Source organism: Myotis davidii, unplaced genomic scaffold (genome assembly GCF_000327345.1).
Source record: "Myotis davidii unplaced genomic scaffold, ASM32734v1 scaffold616, whole genome shotgun sequence".
Classification (NCBI taxonomy): Eukaryota; Metazoa; Chordata; class Mammalia; order Chiroptera; family Vespertilionidae; genus Myotis; species Myotis davidii.
In genome coordinates, this window is record NW_006291965.1 from 3420341 (window position 1) to 3434249 (window position 13909).

The 13909-nt window shown below is 40.9% G+C and overlaps 1 protein-coding gene across 2 annotated transcripts in view; it reads right to left on the reverse strand.

Annotated features, from left to right (window-relative positions):
* Positions 1 to 13909, reverse strand: part of PGM5 (phosphoglucomutase 5) — a 154467-nt gene that overhangs the window by 42774 nt on the left and 97784 nt on the right. For both annotated transcript variants that reach the window (XM_015565020.1, XM_015565021.1), the window contains 2 exons: positions 5980 to 6115; positions 1980 to 2163 (listed from right to left, as the gene is read on the reverse strand). In XM_015565020.1, coding sequence (XP_015420506.1) covers positions 1980 to 2163; positions 5980 to 6115 — 320 coding nt within the window. The remainder of the gene's footprint in view (positions 1 to 1979; positions 2164 to 5979; positions 6116 to 13909) is intronic.

The window sequence follows — 13909 nt, forward strand, 5'->3', positions numbered from 1 at the left end:
GTGTGGAAAAAAAAAATATCAATAAATTCCAGAGTGAAAATGGAAACCAGTATTCAGGGTTAGAGGGGAGGGGATATGGAATAAATAAATGTCCAAACTTGAGACTTCACTGAGCAATTAGCCTGATGTGAACAATTAAAGAAAAGCCAGGGGAAAAGTATCCAAATGCTAAGTGCACTGAAGAAGAAAATGGTAGAGAATTAGTGGATTTAAGAGCAAAACAAATGAGCTCAACAGACAAGCTTTATATGAGCAGATAAAATCCAGAACCAGCATTGACTAGATGATCCCTTCAAGGGATGGTGTGCAAGCCTTCCTCAGGGGTGAATGGAAACCATCCAAAGATACTTTAGAAAGCATGTAGTTTACAACTCTTAAATTTTACAGTAACAACAAAATGAGCCCTGGCTTTGAGGGAAAAAAAGCTCAAAGGTCCTTATGTAAAATTCAAGTGGAACATGGTACAAAACTGGAAAGGACTTATCCAAAGCATAGAGGCTCCAAGACGCCATGTGCTGAGCTCCTGGCTGCACATTTCCAGGGAATCACTGGTATTATTTTGGAGAGAATTCAAACCAGTCAAGAAAGCATCCTGGAGTGAAACAAAACATAACTACAAAAAATGTACTGTGTACTCCCTGTGTCAAGGATAGCTATGAGCTTTTGCATAGTTTATTTCATTCCATTTCTAAAACAATTCTGAGCCAGATATTTTACAGATTAGGAAGAAACTGCGGCTCAAAAAAATCAAGCAACTTTGCCAAAGTCAGACACTAGTAACTGGCAGGGGTAGAATTCAATTCTGGGTCTTTAAACTTCGTAACCACCATTTTCTTCACTACCTTAGACCTTTCCAAAGTAAAACTGTAATCTTTTTGTCTGGCCACAAGAGGCCTTCTAAGGATGAAAGATTGACATTTTGATAGAGATGAAAAATCACCATAAAACCAAGCAGACCCGAGAGAGAATACCAAGAGAGTAACAGGATGACACTGAATTTTGGAACATTTGCAAGTCAGAATAACCTAGAGGAACAAATATGAATGAAATATTGGCCAAAATAAAAATAGCATTATTACTTCAATATTATTATATTTAAAATAGCATTGATACTTAAATATTATTATATTTAGTCCCAAAAACTTTACAGCTTCTGATTTATTTTGTCATCTATACTTAATGAAGAATGTATAAGAAGATAAGAATTTGGGGATTTTAGAGTGGAACTTCTCTTAATGTTACTCAGGGTATCTTATTTAGACTGTAAATGTTAAAATTTACTGAAAGCAGTCAGTATTTGCCACAGACAATAAACAAACAAAACTGAGAAGAAAATAATTGTAATAGCTTTCAACTTTTCTTACACAATTCACAAAGATGAGACCATAACAGAAGTTGTGCTTAATTCCACCACTTATCTATGGTGATAATAATTCTCAACCATCAATAATTCTCAACCATAAATCTCTCTTTAGGGTTTGGTGTGGCAAATTTTCTAACTGTTTCTTCCCCTACCAGGAGTAACAAACCCATCTGGCTAAGCTCCTCTCATTCCTCAATGACAAAAGATCATAAAAGGGGAAACGTTCTTGCACCTGGGGGTCCCAAGGAAAAGGATCTTTTGCTCCTGGAAACTTAACTGAACCCATCACCAATAATGGCCACCACATAGAGAGCCTGCAGGTACAAATGTTTCAGGAAGAAGTGTTGGGTCTATTACCTGTTTGAGATATTGGCCCATTAGTTACCAAGTAGAAAGAATACCAGACAGAAATTCAGGGCCCCATGTTCTAGTCTACCCTTTGCCACTCACTAGGTAGGTAGCCTTCACCAAGGGCTTTTCCCTCTCCTGGCTACAGGGCTCTCATCTATAAAATGAAGGGCTCAGAGTACATCACCCCTAAACACTAGGACATTTTGGCATCTGGCTCTGCCTGATATTTTGATGATTTTTGTTTTGATGATTTCTTAGCAAGTACCTGTTTCTTGGTCACAGTGCCATCCACAGGGTCCACATACTCAAAGCTGTCTGTCTTTGCCACACTGTAGACATGGCTCCCCACGGCAAACTGCTGGCCGATGAAGGACTTGTCTGTGACCAGGGCCTCCAAGTCCCTCATGATGTAATATGTCGCTTTGGGCTCTAGCCCCTCATAGTCAAACCTGGTGAAGGAGGGCAGGACACAGGATGAATACAAACTTAATTCGAGAACGAGCAATTAAGTGAACCTCTTATGGTCTCCTCATGATTGGTTTTATTTTCAAGGAAAAACCACACAGAAAAGTACCTCCAAACTCATCTCCCCTCTTCCACCTGGCTCTTATAATCCATTCTCCACACAGCAGTCAGAGTGGTGGTGTAAAAATCGTCATGTCACTCCATTCCTTTTAAATTCCTCCAAAAGTGCCCATCACATTGAGAACAAGACTCAAAACCCTAGCCATAGTCTATAAGGGAATGTGCCCCTGCCCACCTCCTGACTGTGACTTTGTCCCACTTTCTCCCTCTTCTTTATGCTGTAGCCACACTGGCCTTCTCTCCATTCTCAGAGACACTGCACTCTTCGCCTTTGCTCTTGCTGTCTGTTCCCTCTACCTAGTATATTCTTCCCCCAGCTATTCAAATTACCTAGTATTCTCTTCTTCAGTTTTCAAACTTTGTGTCCCTCCAGAAAGTAACCTTCTCTGAAGGTCTATCTGAGATAGCTTCCCTCTATATCCCCCTCTCTCTCATCACCCTTTCACTTTTCTTTAGTAGTTATCCCAATTTGTATTTACCTTGATTGTTTGTTTATTATTTGTTGTCTGTCTTTGCCCACAAAAGCTATAAGCTCCTGGAGGGCAGAGTCCTTACCTGTTCTGCTCTCGGCTGCTTCTGATAAGTAGTAAGTGCTTTGTGAGTAGTGGAATAAAAGATGGGAGGAAGAGGAGGAAGGAAGGAGAGAGACAAATCAAGGGAGGTAAAGAGAGAAAGAGGGAGTTCAACATACCATAAAAGTATCCTAGAAACTTGGAAGAAATATCACTATTTTTCCATTAAAAAAAAAGAAAGAAAAAAGTCCTCTTAGCCAAAAGTACTCATTCATCAATTGTAACAATGGGGCTGAAACATGATTAGGCAAAAAAAAAAAAAAAATGTCTAAAAATAACACCAACCTCATTTCTTGTTATGAGGGTTAAATATGATAATGCATACTAAGTAGTTGGCACAGTGCCAGACACCAGTGCTTAAACTGCTAATTACTTTTATTCTTAGTCACTACCATAAAGAAACTGTACAGTCTTTCTCAATGTCTGATGGCACAACCAGAATATTCTGTTTAAGAAGCAAGCCCTTTTGATGGGCAGCTATGCTCAAGTAGTGGTATTGGGACCTCATATTTGGGCTCCCTGTAACACAGGGGAAAATGTGAATTCTCAGAGTGAAATGAAAGAAGGAATATCTGAATGGTGGTTTCTACTTTTTTCTACCCAATATTTTTAAGTAAATATCAGGGTAGTAGCCAAAATTCAGAACATGAAATGATACCATGTCTAACAATGGGTCCCCTGAACCTATAACCATATCTTTTTTTCTCTCCTTCCTAACACAAGGTGTGTCCTCCCCAACCTCAGAAACAAAAAAATATGGAACTCAGAACATTCTTTCTCATCATTGCATGCATTCTGAGCCTAGATTTTCTTAAAGATAGTCTTTTGGGGAAGGTAAAAGACTAAGCAGAAAGGGGTGGGAAGATGGACCAAGTCTACAGTGGTCGGCAAACTGCGGCTCGTGAGCCACATGCGGCTCTGTGGCCCTTGGAGTGTGGCTCTTCCACAAAATACCGACTTCTACGCATGGGTCACGAAGTTTCAATCGCACTGTACATGCGCGTCCGCACGTGGTATTTTGTGGTAGAGCCACACTCAAGGGACCACAGAGCCGCATGTGGATCGTGAGCCGCAGTTTGCCAACCACTGGGCTAAGAGAATCTCTTAGGAGATAAAGAGGCATTGAAAGTGATTCAGAAATTGAGAAAATCCACTAACATTGTAACAGATCAAGTCGTCTATGGCTGAAGTCATCAGACCAGCCAGCCCAAATGCTCATCATCATATACAAGCAGGTCCTTCCCCTCTGACTACAACCCCTCTGACTACCCCATCACTAACACATATTCCAGGGAAGAAACCTTTAAATGAAGAACTGCTGGCGTCAATTCACATAAGGAAAATAATTTGGGTTCTCTGATACAACTTCAGACTCAGTATTAATGAAACCAAAATTGTTTGACTATCTCCTCCCCACTAAGAAAACAGGCTAGAAACCATCTTATTTCACAAGTACCTTTCAATCTGCATTAGCTGGAGGCTGAAGGAAATGTTCACATTTCATTCTACCTTTCCTCCCTCTGTCTTTATCTCTATGATCTTTTGGACAGAACCTAAAACATAAAACAGTGTCCAACAAGAATTCAAATCTCCATTGCTTTATATTCTCTAATATGGTATTGGTTATGAAAAAGGTAATTATCACGTAAGCTCTTGGCCACAAAAACGTGAACTATATTATATACACTTATCATAACACCATGTCTTCAAAACACTGGCAAAAAAACTAGATAATCATTCCACAAATTATGAGAAACACATCCCTCTCTCACAGCAATCTCATTAAGCCAGAGGTTAGCAATCATGATATATTTTATCAGGTTGGACTTTTAAAAAACAGCTTTATTCAATTGAAGGATTTGCTGTGCCAATTAGCTCCTTAGTAGGCCAAGAAAAAGTCCATAAGAAGCAGGGTGTTTGGGCACTTGTTAGAAATACTAGGGGGTAAAACAAGTTCCCACCTGTCTTGAGAGTCCTTATTTTACAACACAATGAATAATCTGAGATGGTTTGTAGACTCTTACATCCTTAGCCTTCTTGACTAAACAGGAACCAAAAATATTATGGCATTGTCTACGTTTGTCAGAGCAATGTAGTTTCTTTCACTTTAATGAGTGCAATCACAGGCTTCCTTATTCTCTGATATTTATCTAAGTAAATGACCTCTTAAGAGAAGAAACAATCACCTTATAAGGGAAGTCTAAAGCTTTCTTTCTGTCCCTCAAGCTCTTGAAACACAATCAAACATCCAAAGGAATTAACTATTCATAAGCAAAGCAAATGAGCCACAGTCTGTTTTTAATACAGAGAGCCTGTAAGACTACCCAAGAATTCCCTTGCTCCATCCCCATGTTCTTTCCTAACACCCTTTCCTACCAGTTTCCTCTGAACCATGGCTGAGTACTAGGGACACACATTTAGCAGGCAACCACACAGCGAGAAGACTGTCCCCTCACTTACTTCAACAACAGAAAAGTGGTAGAGACCCCCAACCCAAAGCTTTTAGCCACTGACCTTTTCTCTTCCTCCTTCCCAGGGTAGTATTTCCCTTTTCTGTGCCTCCTTTTATGAGGATAAAACTTTAGCAAAATCTAGGACTTCCGAATCATGTGGCCCCTACAAAGGTCGCCACTCAGGATATCTCAGACATGGTGTGGACCATTAATGGGAGATAAGACAAAGGTAGGGAGAGGATTACAAAAGCACCCTGCCCTGTCACGGCTTCTGTCTGCCTGCCCCCTCCCCCCTTTCTTGATAATTATGGGTGGAGAGCCAACAAGAAAAGCCCTTGGTTTGACTGTACAATTTGTAAGTACCAAACAACTTTCCAAGGCTCTGCAGTTCAGATTCCCTCTCGAGATGACTGCCCACCTTTTAGGCACTGATGGAAAGATTACAGAGGGATGGCACTGGGAGAGAGGAAATCTGAACCCTTGGTAGTCCTTGACTCCACCCCAACCTCCTCTCAGGGGTTATCCAGCTTTATCCTCTGTGTTCCTCAGATCTTCCTCAAAGATGCCTCCTTCTTAAGGTCCTAGGCCACCAGTTTTAGAAACCTTCTCTAAGAGTAGTTCCCAGTGTCCACACAGAGACCTTTACCCTTCTCACCTGCAATAGTAGTGGCGGCCAAATTTGGCCCAGTGATCTCGAACAATTTCCTCTACACTCTGCTTCCGAGCAGCGATAATGGAGAGCCAGACCAAGACAGCCCACAGGCCATCTTTCTCCCGGAGGTGATCGGAGCCTAGGGGAGAAAGAAATATTCTGCTGAGGATTGTTCCTGGAGTAAAGTAAAAGCTAAACAAACCAGGAAGACCAGTTAGCAATTGTTACATTCAAATGGCCAGATATATTTATTCATTGTGTTAAATACATGCTCCATAATATACTTACATTTCAAAAAACATGTAACGGAAATTCAAATAACATACACTAATATTTTAAAAATCCTATGGATTGTTGAAAGGAGCCAAGTTGACAGCACACTTGTCCAATGGTATTATTCATTCGGTAATTATTTGGTGATTTTTACACTATACTAAGCATTGGTGCAGGCACCAAGGACACAGAAGTGACACTCATGAAGCTGGAGACAGGTAACACAGAAGAGCAGGTAGATTAAAGATTTGATCTCACTAAGATCAAATATAACAAGATAACAAGATGCATCAAATAAGGGCAAGGGCTCAGAAAAAAATGAACTGGGTGATGATGTCAGAGTGTGACTGCAGCAAAGACTGCTTTAACTATAATGTAGTTTACCTAGAGTAGGGTATAATGGCACCCCCCCCCCCCCCAAAGATATGTCCACCCAGAACCTTTAGATGTGACCTTATTTGGAGAAATAGTCCAGCATATATATTAAGCATCTTGAGATGAGATCATCCTGAATTATCCAGGTGGGCCCTAAATCCAATAACAAGTATTCTTAGAAGAGGAGTCACAGAGAGAGGCAAAAATGGGAGTTATGCTGCCACAAGCTTAAGAATGCATGAAACTACCAGAAATTAAGAGGCAGGGAAAGGTTTCACCTTAGCGCCTTCAGAGGCAGCATGGCCCTACCAACACCTCAATGTTGGACTTCTGGCCTCCAGAACTATGAGAGAATAATACATTTCTATTGTTTTAAGCCACCCAGTTTGTGGTCATTGTTATTGGAGCCTTAGTACAGGTAGTCAGGGTCAGCCCCCTGAGGTGATGACCTCTGAGCTTACACCTGAGATGAATGAGTCAGCCAAGTCAAGATCTCAGTTCAAAGCATTCCAGGCGGAGGGACAGCAACCACAGTCCTTGAGGCAGGAACAAACTGGGACGCTTAATCCTACAGCTATTTATATAGAAAGAGATGCATGGAGAAAACAATCTTTCAGGGTCGTGGTATCAATTTAATTAGGTTCAGAGGGCAGGCTCTCAAGTCAAATTGCTCATATTCAAATTCTGGCTCAGCTATTTACCTTTGTGTGCCATTCTGTCATCATCTGCAACATAGTAATGACCTCCACCCCCCTGGGGTTACTGTCAGGATGAAGGACTAAATGTGCCTAGGTATTTAGAAGAGTGACTGGGATGTCACAGGTGGTTGCTGTTGATTTTGTTGTTGACAATTGACTTAAAGCACTGACATTGTGCTGATTCCTCAATACACGCTTTGAGGCAAACTGTTCTCAATTATTCATATAACTTTATCCTCTGTCTCCGGCAATAGCAATATCTTAAGAAGGGAACGGGACCAGGGAGTGGACTATTTCTTCTTGCAATAGAGCAACTACAGTAGACAACGGCACTCTTGGGTTTCAGGGCTATGAAGCATATAGAGAAAATAAAAAAGGGAGACCTGGTGTTACAGAGCCATTTAAACCTGGAAAATGCTGCAACAATACCTTAGTTAAGTTAAACATCTTTGACAATTTCTTAGTGAAGCTTTGCCCTTCCTGCTATAATTAGTGTTAAAAAGTAAATGTTTTTCCTCAAAAAGAAAAACATATACCCTTGAGAGGGCAGTGAAGATATTTAAAGGAAAAGGAATGTCTTTAGTTCTACACACTGATCAGTGGTCTGCTGACCACCCTTCTACACGGCTGGTGGCAGCTGCCTTTATACTGAGACGACCCTGGGATTTAATCATCACACCATGGAGTAACTATAGTCTCATTCAGCAAATTCTTTACGCTGCTACAAAAATGGAAGGAGACTGAAGGTGCTGGGCTAGCTCCAAGGCCAAGTGCCTCCCCCTGCAAAAAAAAAAAAATCTAGAAAACCTTGCCCAGTGGAATAATTTTAAAACCTTTTGTCCTTTTATAGCTAAAAAATCCTTTTATTTACTGGCGAGAGAAAAATACCCTTTTGTTCTAAAACATGGGCTTTGCATACTTTGCATGTCCAGAGGGATTACATTACCTGGAGATACAGCCATTAGATGCTATTAACTGTGAGATAAAGTGTCATAATTTAGTGGTGAAGAGACATAAAGTTCTTTTAGCAGGATTTAAAAAATCTCTACACCTCAACCATTTGTTTCCCACTGAAAAGTGGATTGTGAGTTGGATAGGATATACTTGCCTACAAGTTATACATTTGCCAAGATTCCTAAGGGGCCAGTGATCAAGTAAAATTAACTGTGCTCTTTACAGCTTTTTGATGTGGGGATAGAGACATTGATGATGGTGCAATTACACAGATGTTTCCACTGGATTCTCTCAGTGTGCTTTGGAGGGGATATACAACAAACCATTAACAAGAGTTATCTCTGAAGTGGTAGATGTTTTCCTTCTCCTTCTTTTGCTAATACCATATTCACATTTTAAAACATTACTTCCACCATTTATGGTATCTTACGGAGTTAGTGGGTTATTAAAGGGATCAGTACTACTTATGAACAGGTGATGAACTTTGAACCTACTGATCCCATTTCTTAGTTTAACTAATATACCTTTGTAGAGCACAGAGGCTGAATATGACCCCCTCCCCCTCCCTGTGGGGCTCACAGGTCTTAGGATTAGGATCAAGGATATCCTGTAAGGCTTCAGTATCACATGGGATGTGAGGACTGGAAGGAAGGAAGTCTACGGCTAAGCTGTCAATGTTGACTTTGGGGAAAGATGGGTTTGGAGGACGGGCCCTGTTTATCTCACAGAAAAACCCCAGTAGTGAGAACAAAGCTTCAGATTCACATCAAAAGCCCCCACAGCCATGTGGAGAGGGGATTCACCCAGCCTGAATTTCACCCCTTTTTACCAGGCAAAATTCTAACATTCTGTGAATAGTTAAAGAGCTCTTTGAGGCCCTGGCCAGGTAGCTCAATTGGTGAGAGTGTCATCCCAGTATGCCAAGGTTGTGGGTTCGATCTCCAGTCATGGCACATACAAGAAGTAACCAATGAATGCATAAATACTGGAACAACAGAAATAATGCATAAATAATGGAATTGATGTTTCTCTGTTATGTCTTTCTCTCTCTCTAATGGAACAGAAATAATGCATAAATAATGGAATCGATGTTTCTCTGTTATGTCTTTCTCTCTCTCTAAAATCCTTCAATAAATAAAAAAGAGCTATTGGGGGGGGGGGGAATAAGGTATTTCTTTACTTCCTCACTTCATATGTTCATATCTGCTTTGTCTTTAAAACATGAGATCCCAGAAAAAATTATTCTACTGTAGCATTTATACACATTATTGCCAGTACAATTTTTAATAGACTATTTTTAGAGCAGTTTTAGCTCCACAACAAAACTGAACAAAAAGTACAGGGAGTTAGCATATACTTCCTATCCCCACACAAATACTACCACTCCTACTATCAACACCCCCCAATTGAGTGGGACATCTGTTATAGCTGATGAACCTACCCTGACACATCATTATCACCCAAAGTCCATATTTTACATTACAGTTCACTCTTGGTGTTGGACATCCTCTGGGTTTTAACAAATGTATAATAACATGTATCCATCATTAGGGTATACAGAATAGTTTTACTGCCCTAAAAATCTTCTGTGTCTGGCTTATTCATCCTTCCCTCCTTGCTAGCCCTTGGCAACCACTAATCTTTCTATCATTCTTCCTCATTTGGCTTTTTCCAGATATTTATGTAGTTGGACTCAAAGTATGGAACCTTTTCAGTTTGACAGCTTTCACTTAGTCATATGCATTAAAGTTCCTCCATGAATTTCAAGGTTTCATAGCTCATTTTTTATTATTACTTTTTAAATGATAACTCTCTATTTTACTTATTTTATTTTTGTGGGGTTTTTTGTTAATCCTCACCTGAGGATATTTTTTCCATTGATTTTTAGAGAGAGTGGAAGGAAGGGAGGGGTGGAGAGATAGGAAGAGAAAGAGAGAAACATCAATGTGAAAGAGACAGATCCATTAGTTGCCTCCCCTCGGCATGTGCCCCAAGTGGGGCCAGGATCAAACTTGCAACCCAGGTACATGCCCTTGACTGGGAATAGAACCTGTGACCCTTCAGTTCACAGGTCAACCCTCTAACTACTGAGTCACACTGGCCAGGGCTCATTTCTTTTTAGCACTGAATAACATCTGTACAATTTTTGAAGCTTGCTTCCTCTGGATACCTGGCTGATACTGCAGCCAGAGCTTGCCCCTTGGTTGAGGACACTGAAAGGAGCTTTTACCTAGCCTCCCACAGCCTCTAAGTACCACTCACACTGCTCTGGACAGAGGCCAGCCCAGCCTGAAGTTCACTCAGACTTACTCTGAACAGCCCAGAGAACGGCTGTCCCCACCCAGATACCAGAAGGAGGGTGCTTAGCTCTTTCCTGACTCCAGCAAATTGGTACAAAAGAGAGGGTCTATTTTTTTCTCATCAGACACAACCCCTGTTCCCCCTCCACCCAAATTAATCTTTGAATTTTCTCAAGCTTTAAAGCCATTATTACTTTGAGCGAGGTAGTATACCAGTAAGTATGGTGACCTCACAAAAGAAAAGGGGGGAAATAAAAATAGTACTCAATCATCCGTTTGCATTTTCTTCAACTGGAAATCCCGGCATGGGCCAATCAACTCAAATAAACATCGCACATGTTACTAACCCATTAAGTCATCTCAGCACTCAGGTCAGGACAGTTTAGATCTGCCAGTTAGGACAATATAAATCATTTTGCACTTGCTGTCGACTCCAAGCTGGAACATAGGTTAGTGGTTCTCAACTAGGCTGCATTAGAATCACCTAAAGACCTTATTAAAAGATACCAATGCTCAGAATTTTTGGCAATGAACCCCAGGCAGCTGCATTTATTTAATTTCCTTGAGTGATTCTCACGGGCAGTCAGGGTTGAAAGCCACTGCTTTACATGAAGAAAATTCAAAATGTCCCCTATTAAGTGCAGATAGCTTAGGGGTAGTGAATTAGACCTCTTCCTCTTTCTGTTTAAATTTAGTGTTGAGGAAAAATAGCCACTGGTCTCTAGTTCAATAGATGCCACTGGCCTTGCCCAGGTGGGTAGCTCTTGATGGAGTCAGCTTCAGTATCATGCCTGTCCTTTTCATCTAGGAAATTGTGAGGGTTTTGTCAATTTGGGGGTCACCAACTCATCCTGGTCTGCCTGGAACTTTTCTAGTTTTAGCACTAAACATCCCACATCCCAGGAAACCTCTCAGTCCCAAGCAAGCCAGTATCGTTGGCCACTCCCTCCCTCCCTCCCTCAAAGAGGTTCCTAGTGGTGTTTAGGACATGTGCACATTCAGCACAAACCCTAGCACACACATTTCCTGGAGCCAGATATGACAGGAAATACATATACAAAACTTGCTCCTGAAGCAGAATTGCAAAGTGAGATAAATTCCATTCTTAGAAGAGTAATAGCAAAGCACCAGGCATTGAACTTAATATTTTAAACATCTATTATCTAATTTTCACAATGATAGCTCTTTTTTACAGATAAAAGATTGAGGTTGGGGCACTTGTGTGAGGTTACATGGTGACTAAATGGTGGAAAGAAGACTGAAACCTGGGCAGTTTGGCTCAGACATCTATGACTTTCCCACTACTAGAATAGCCTGGTAAGGACCACGGGCCTGAGATGCAATAAAGCAGAAAGCCCTCTGAAGATTCAGGTAGTAAATTTGCATTTCTTCCTTCTCACACTAAACAAGCTGGAAAGTTGCCAAATTTCCCTTTATTTCTCTCATATCAATTTACCCTTTTCATGTGCAAACCAAGGTTTCATTAATTTGCAGTGAAATTCATCCCATCCTCTTTTTATCTACTCAAGACAAGGATGTTTTTTTAAAAAAGAGCAGTTATAAGGGGAAAGTTGGGAGACACATCTTGCAAGTGAATCTGAGATTGGAGAACATGCTAAAGAATTGTAACAGGTTTTTGGTGTTTTTTTTCCCCCCATGTCTCAAACCTCTTAAGTTCAGCTTTTAAAATCTGGCCAAAAAGCAAGACTCAGGGAAAAGTCATTTTTCCATACATAAAAATAAATGTGTTTTTAAAAAAATAAGTGAACTAATATTTGGAGAACAAAGTGATGCTGCTTAAAAGCAGGTCAGAGCCAGTTGTCAGCTCAGAAAGGTTGTACTGCTAAAAAAGGCAGTACTGACAGATGCAGCTAGTCCTGTGCTGTGAGCAATATAGCTCCCAATAATAAGACTGTGTAACAATAAATTTGATGGTACTCATAAGGATGATGATGATGATGATGATGATGATAATAATAATAATAATAATTCTTGACACAACGATGCTACAGGATTTTTAGCTAATATCCTGACTACAGCAACACCCTGTAAGCTCCCTGAGGGAAGAGCTAAGTCTCTTTTAAGTTTGCTTTAAAAAGCAGCACCTTTTTGATGTTATCCCAAAGAGTCTGTTTTCACTTCATTTCAGTGGTCTAAAAAAGATAGAGCCTATGTCTGAAATTATGCACCACCTTATCCTGGCCCTGGCTCATAGGAGGTGTGCAGTAAAGGTTCGCTGAATGAATAAATGAGTGAGTGAAACTCTAATATGAAGTTTGATATAATGCATCAGATTCACTCCTCACTAAAAGAGGTTAGCTGGAAGCAACATGGAATATTCCATTAGAAAAATCTTCACAGACCATCCACTAATGAGGAAACAGGCCCAGAGAAGTTAGGCAGTCTTTGTAAGGTAGCTCAGCCATGAAGAGGAGGAATCAAGATTGGGGCAAGGTCTGTCTATTCCTGGTGCTGTGCTGTTTACATGACACCAGTCTTCAAGTCCCCTGGGCATTTTCTTGAACAGGGGCAAAAGAGTACTGTGGAGCCAGGAATATTAAGTTTGAATCCTGGCTCTGCCAATATGATCTTGCCAATGGCTTGACCTTCTTCCCTAAGCCACAATGATCTCATCTGTAAAATGAGGGTTAGTATGGTCCACTGTTGAGAAGTCTCAGTGAAATAATGTGCAGGAGGCCCTAACCATTGTATCTGTCACTAGAAGGTACTCAATAAATAACATGTATCAGCACTACTTCATTAACACATGTCCTGAGGCAGTCAAGCCATCCACCCCAGAGGAGGGGAAGACATTAAAATATTGTGGCTGGCTAGCCGACACACTTCTCTCACCTGAGCATTACCAGTACAGGAAGGTTAAGGGACAGTGGGACCTCCTAACTCATACATCCCATCTAGTTTCTTTGTCACCACTGCTGATGGGGACAACACAACTCTAAGACAGGACATACAGTGTAAGAAATCTCTCCAGTAGGTTTAAGGTCTGCACCACAAGGTTGAGGACCTGTCACTCTATAGTCTTTCTATAGTGGGACCACCTAGAAATCATCAGAGAGCAGGTGGAGGAGTCTCAAAGCATGATTTCAGGGACTGCATCTTAAATCCCAAGGGGAGAGCCCCATTGTTACAAGTCCCTTGTTAGACATGGTGAGAAGAATCAGTCTGTTTGGAACTCTTCAATCTGTAGTAAAGGGCCATGCTTTCCCAGGATTCCCAGTCCCAGAATGCACTGCTAAGTGTGGACACAGCCTCAGAGGCCCCGTTCTTTTGTTTCTGCTCCACACTTAGGTGTCAAACAACAGCCTCCCTTCC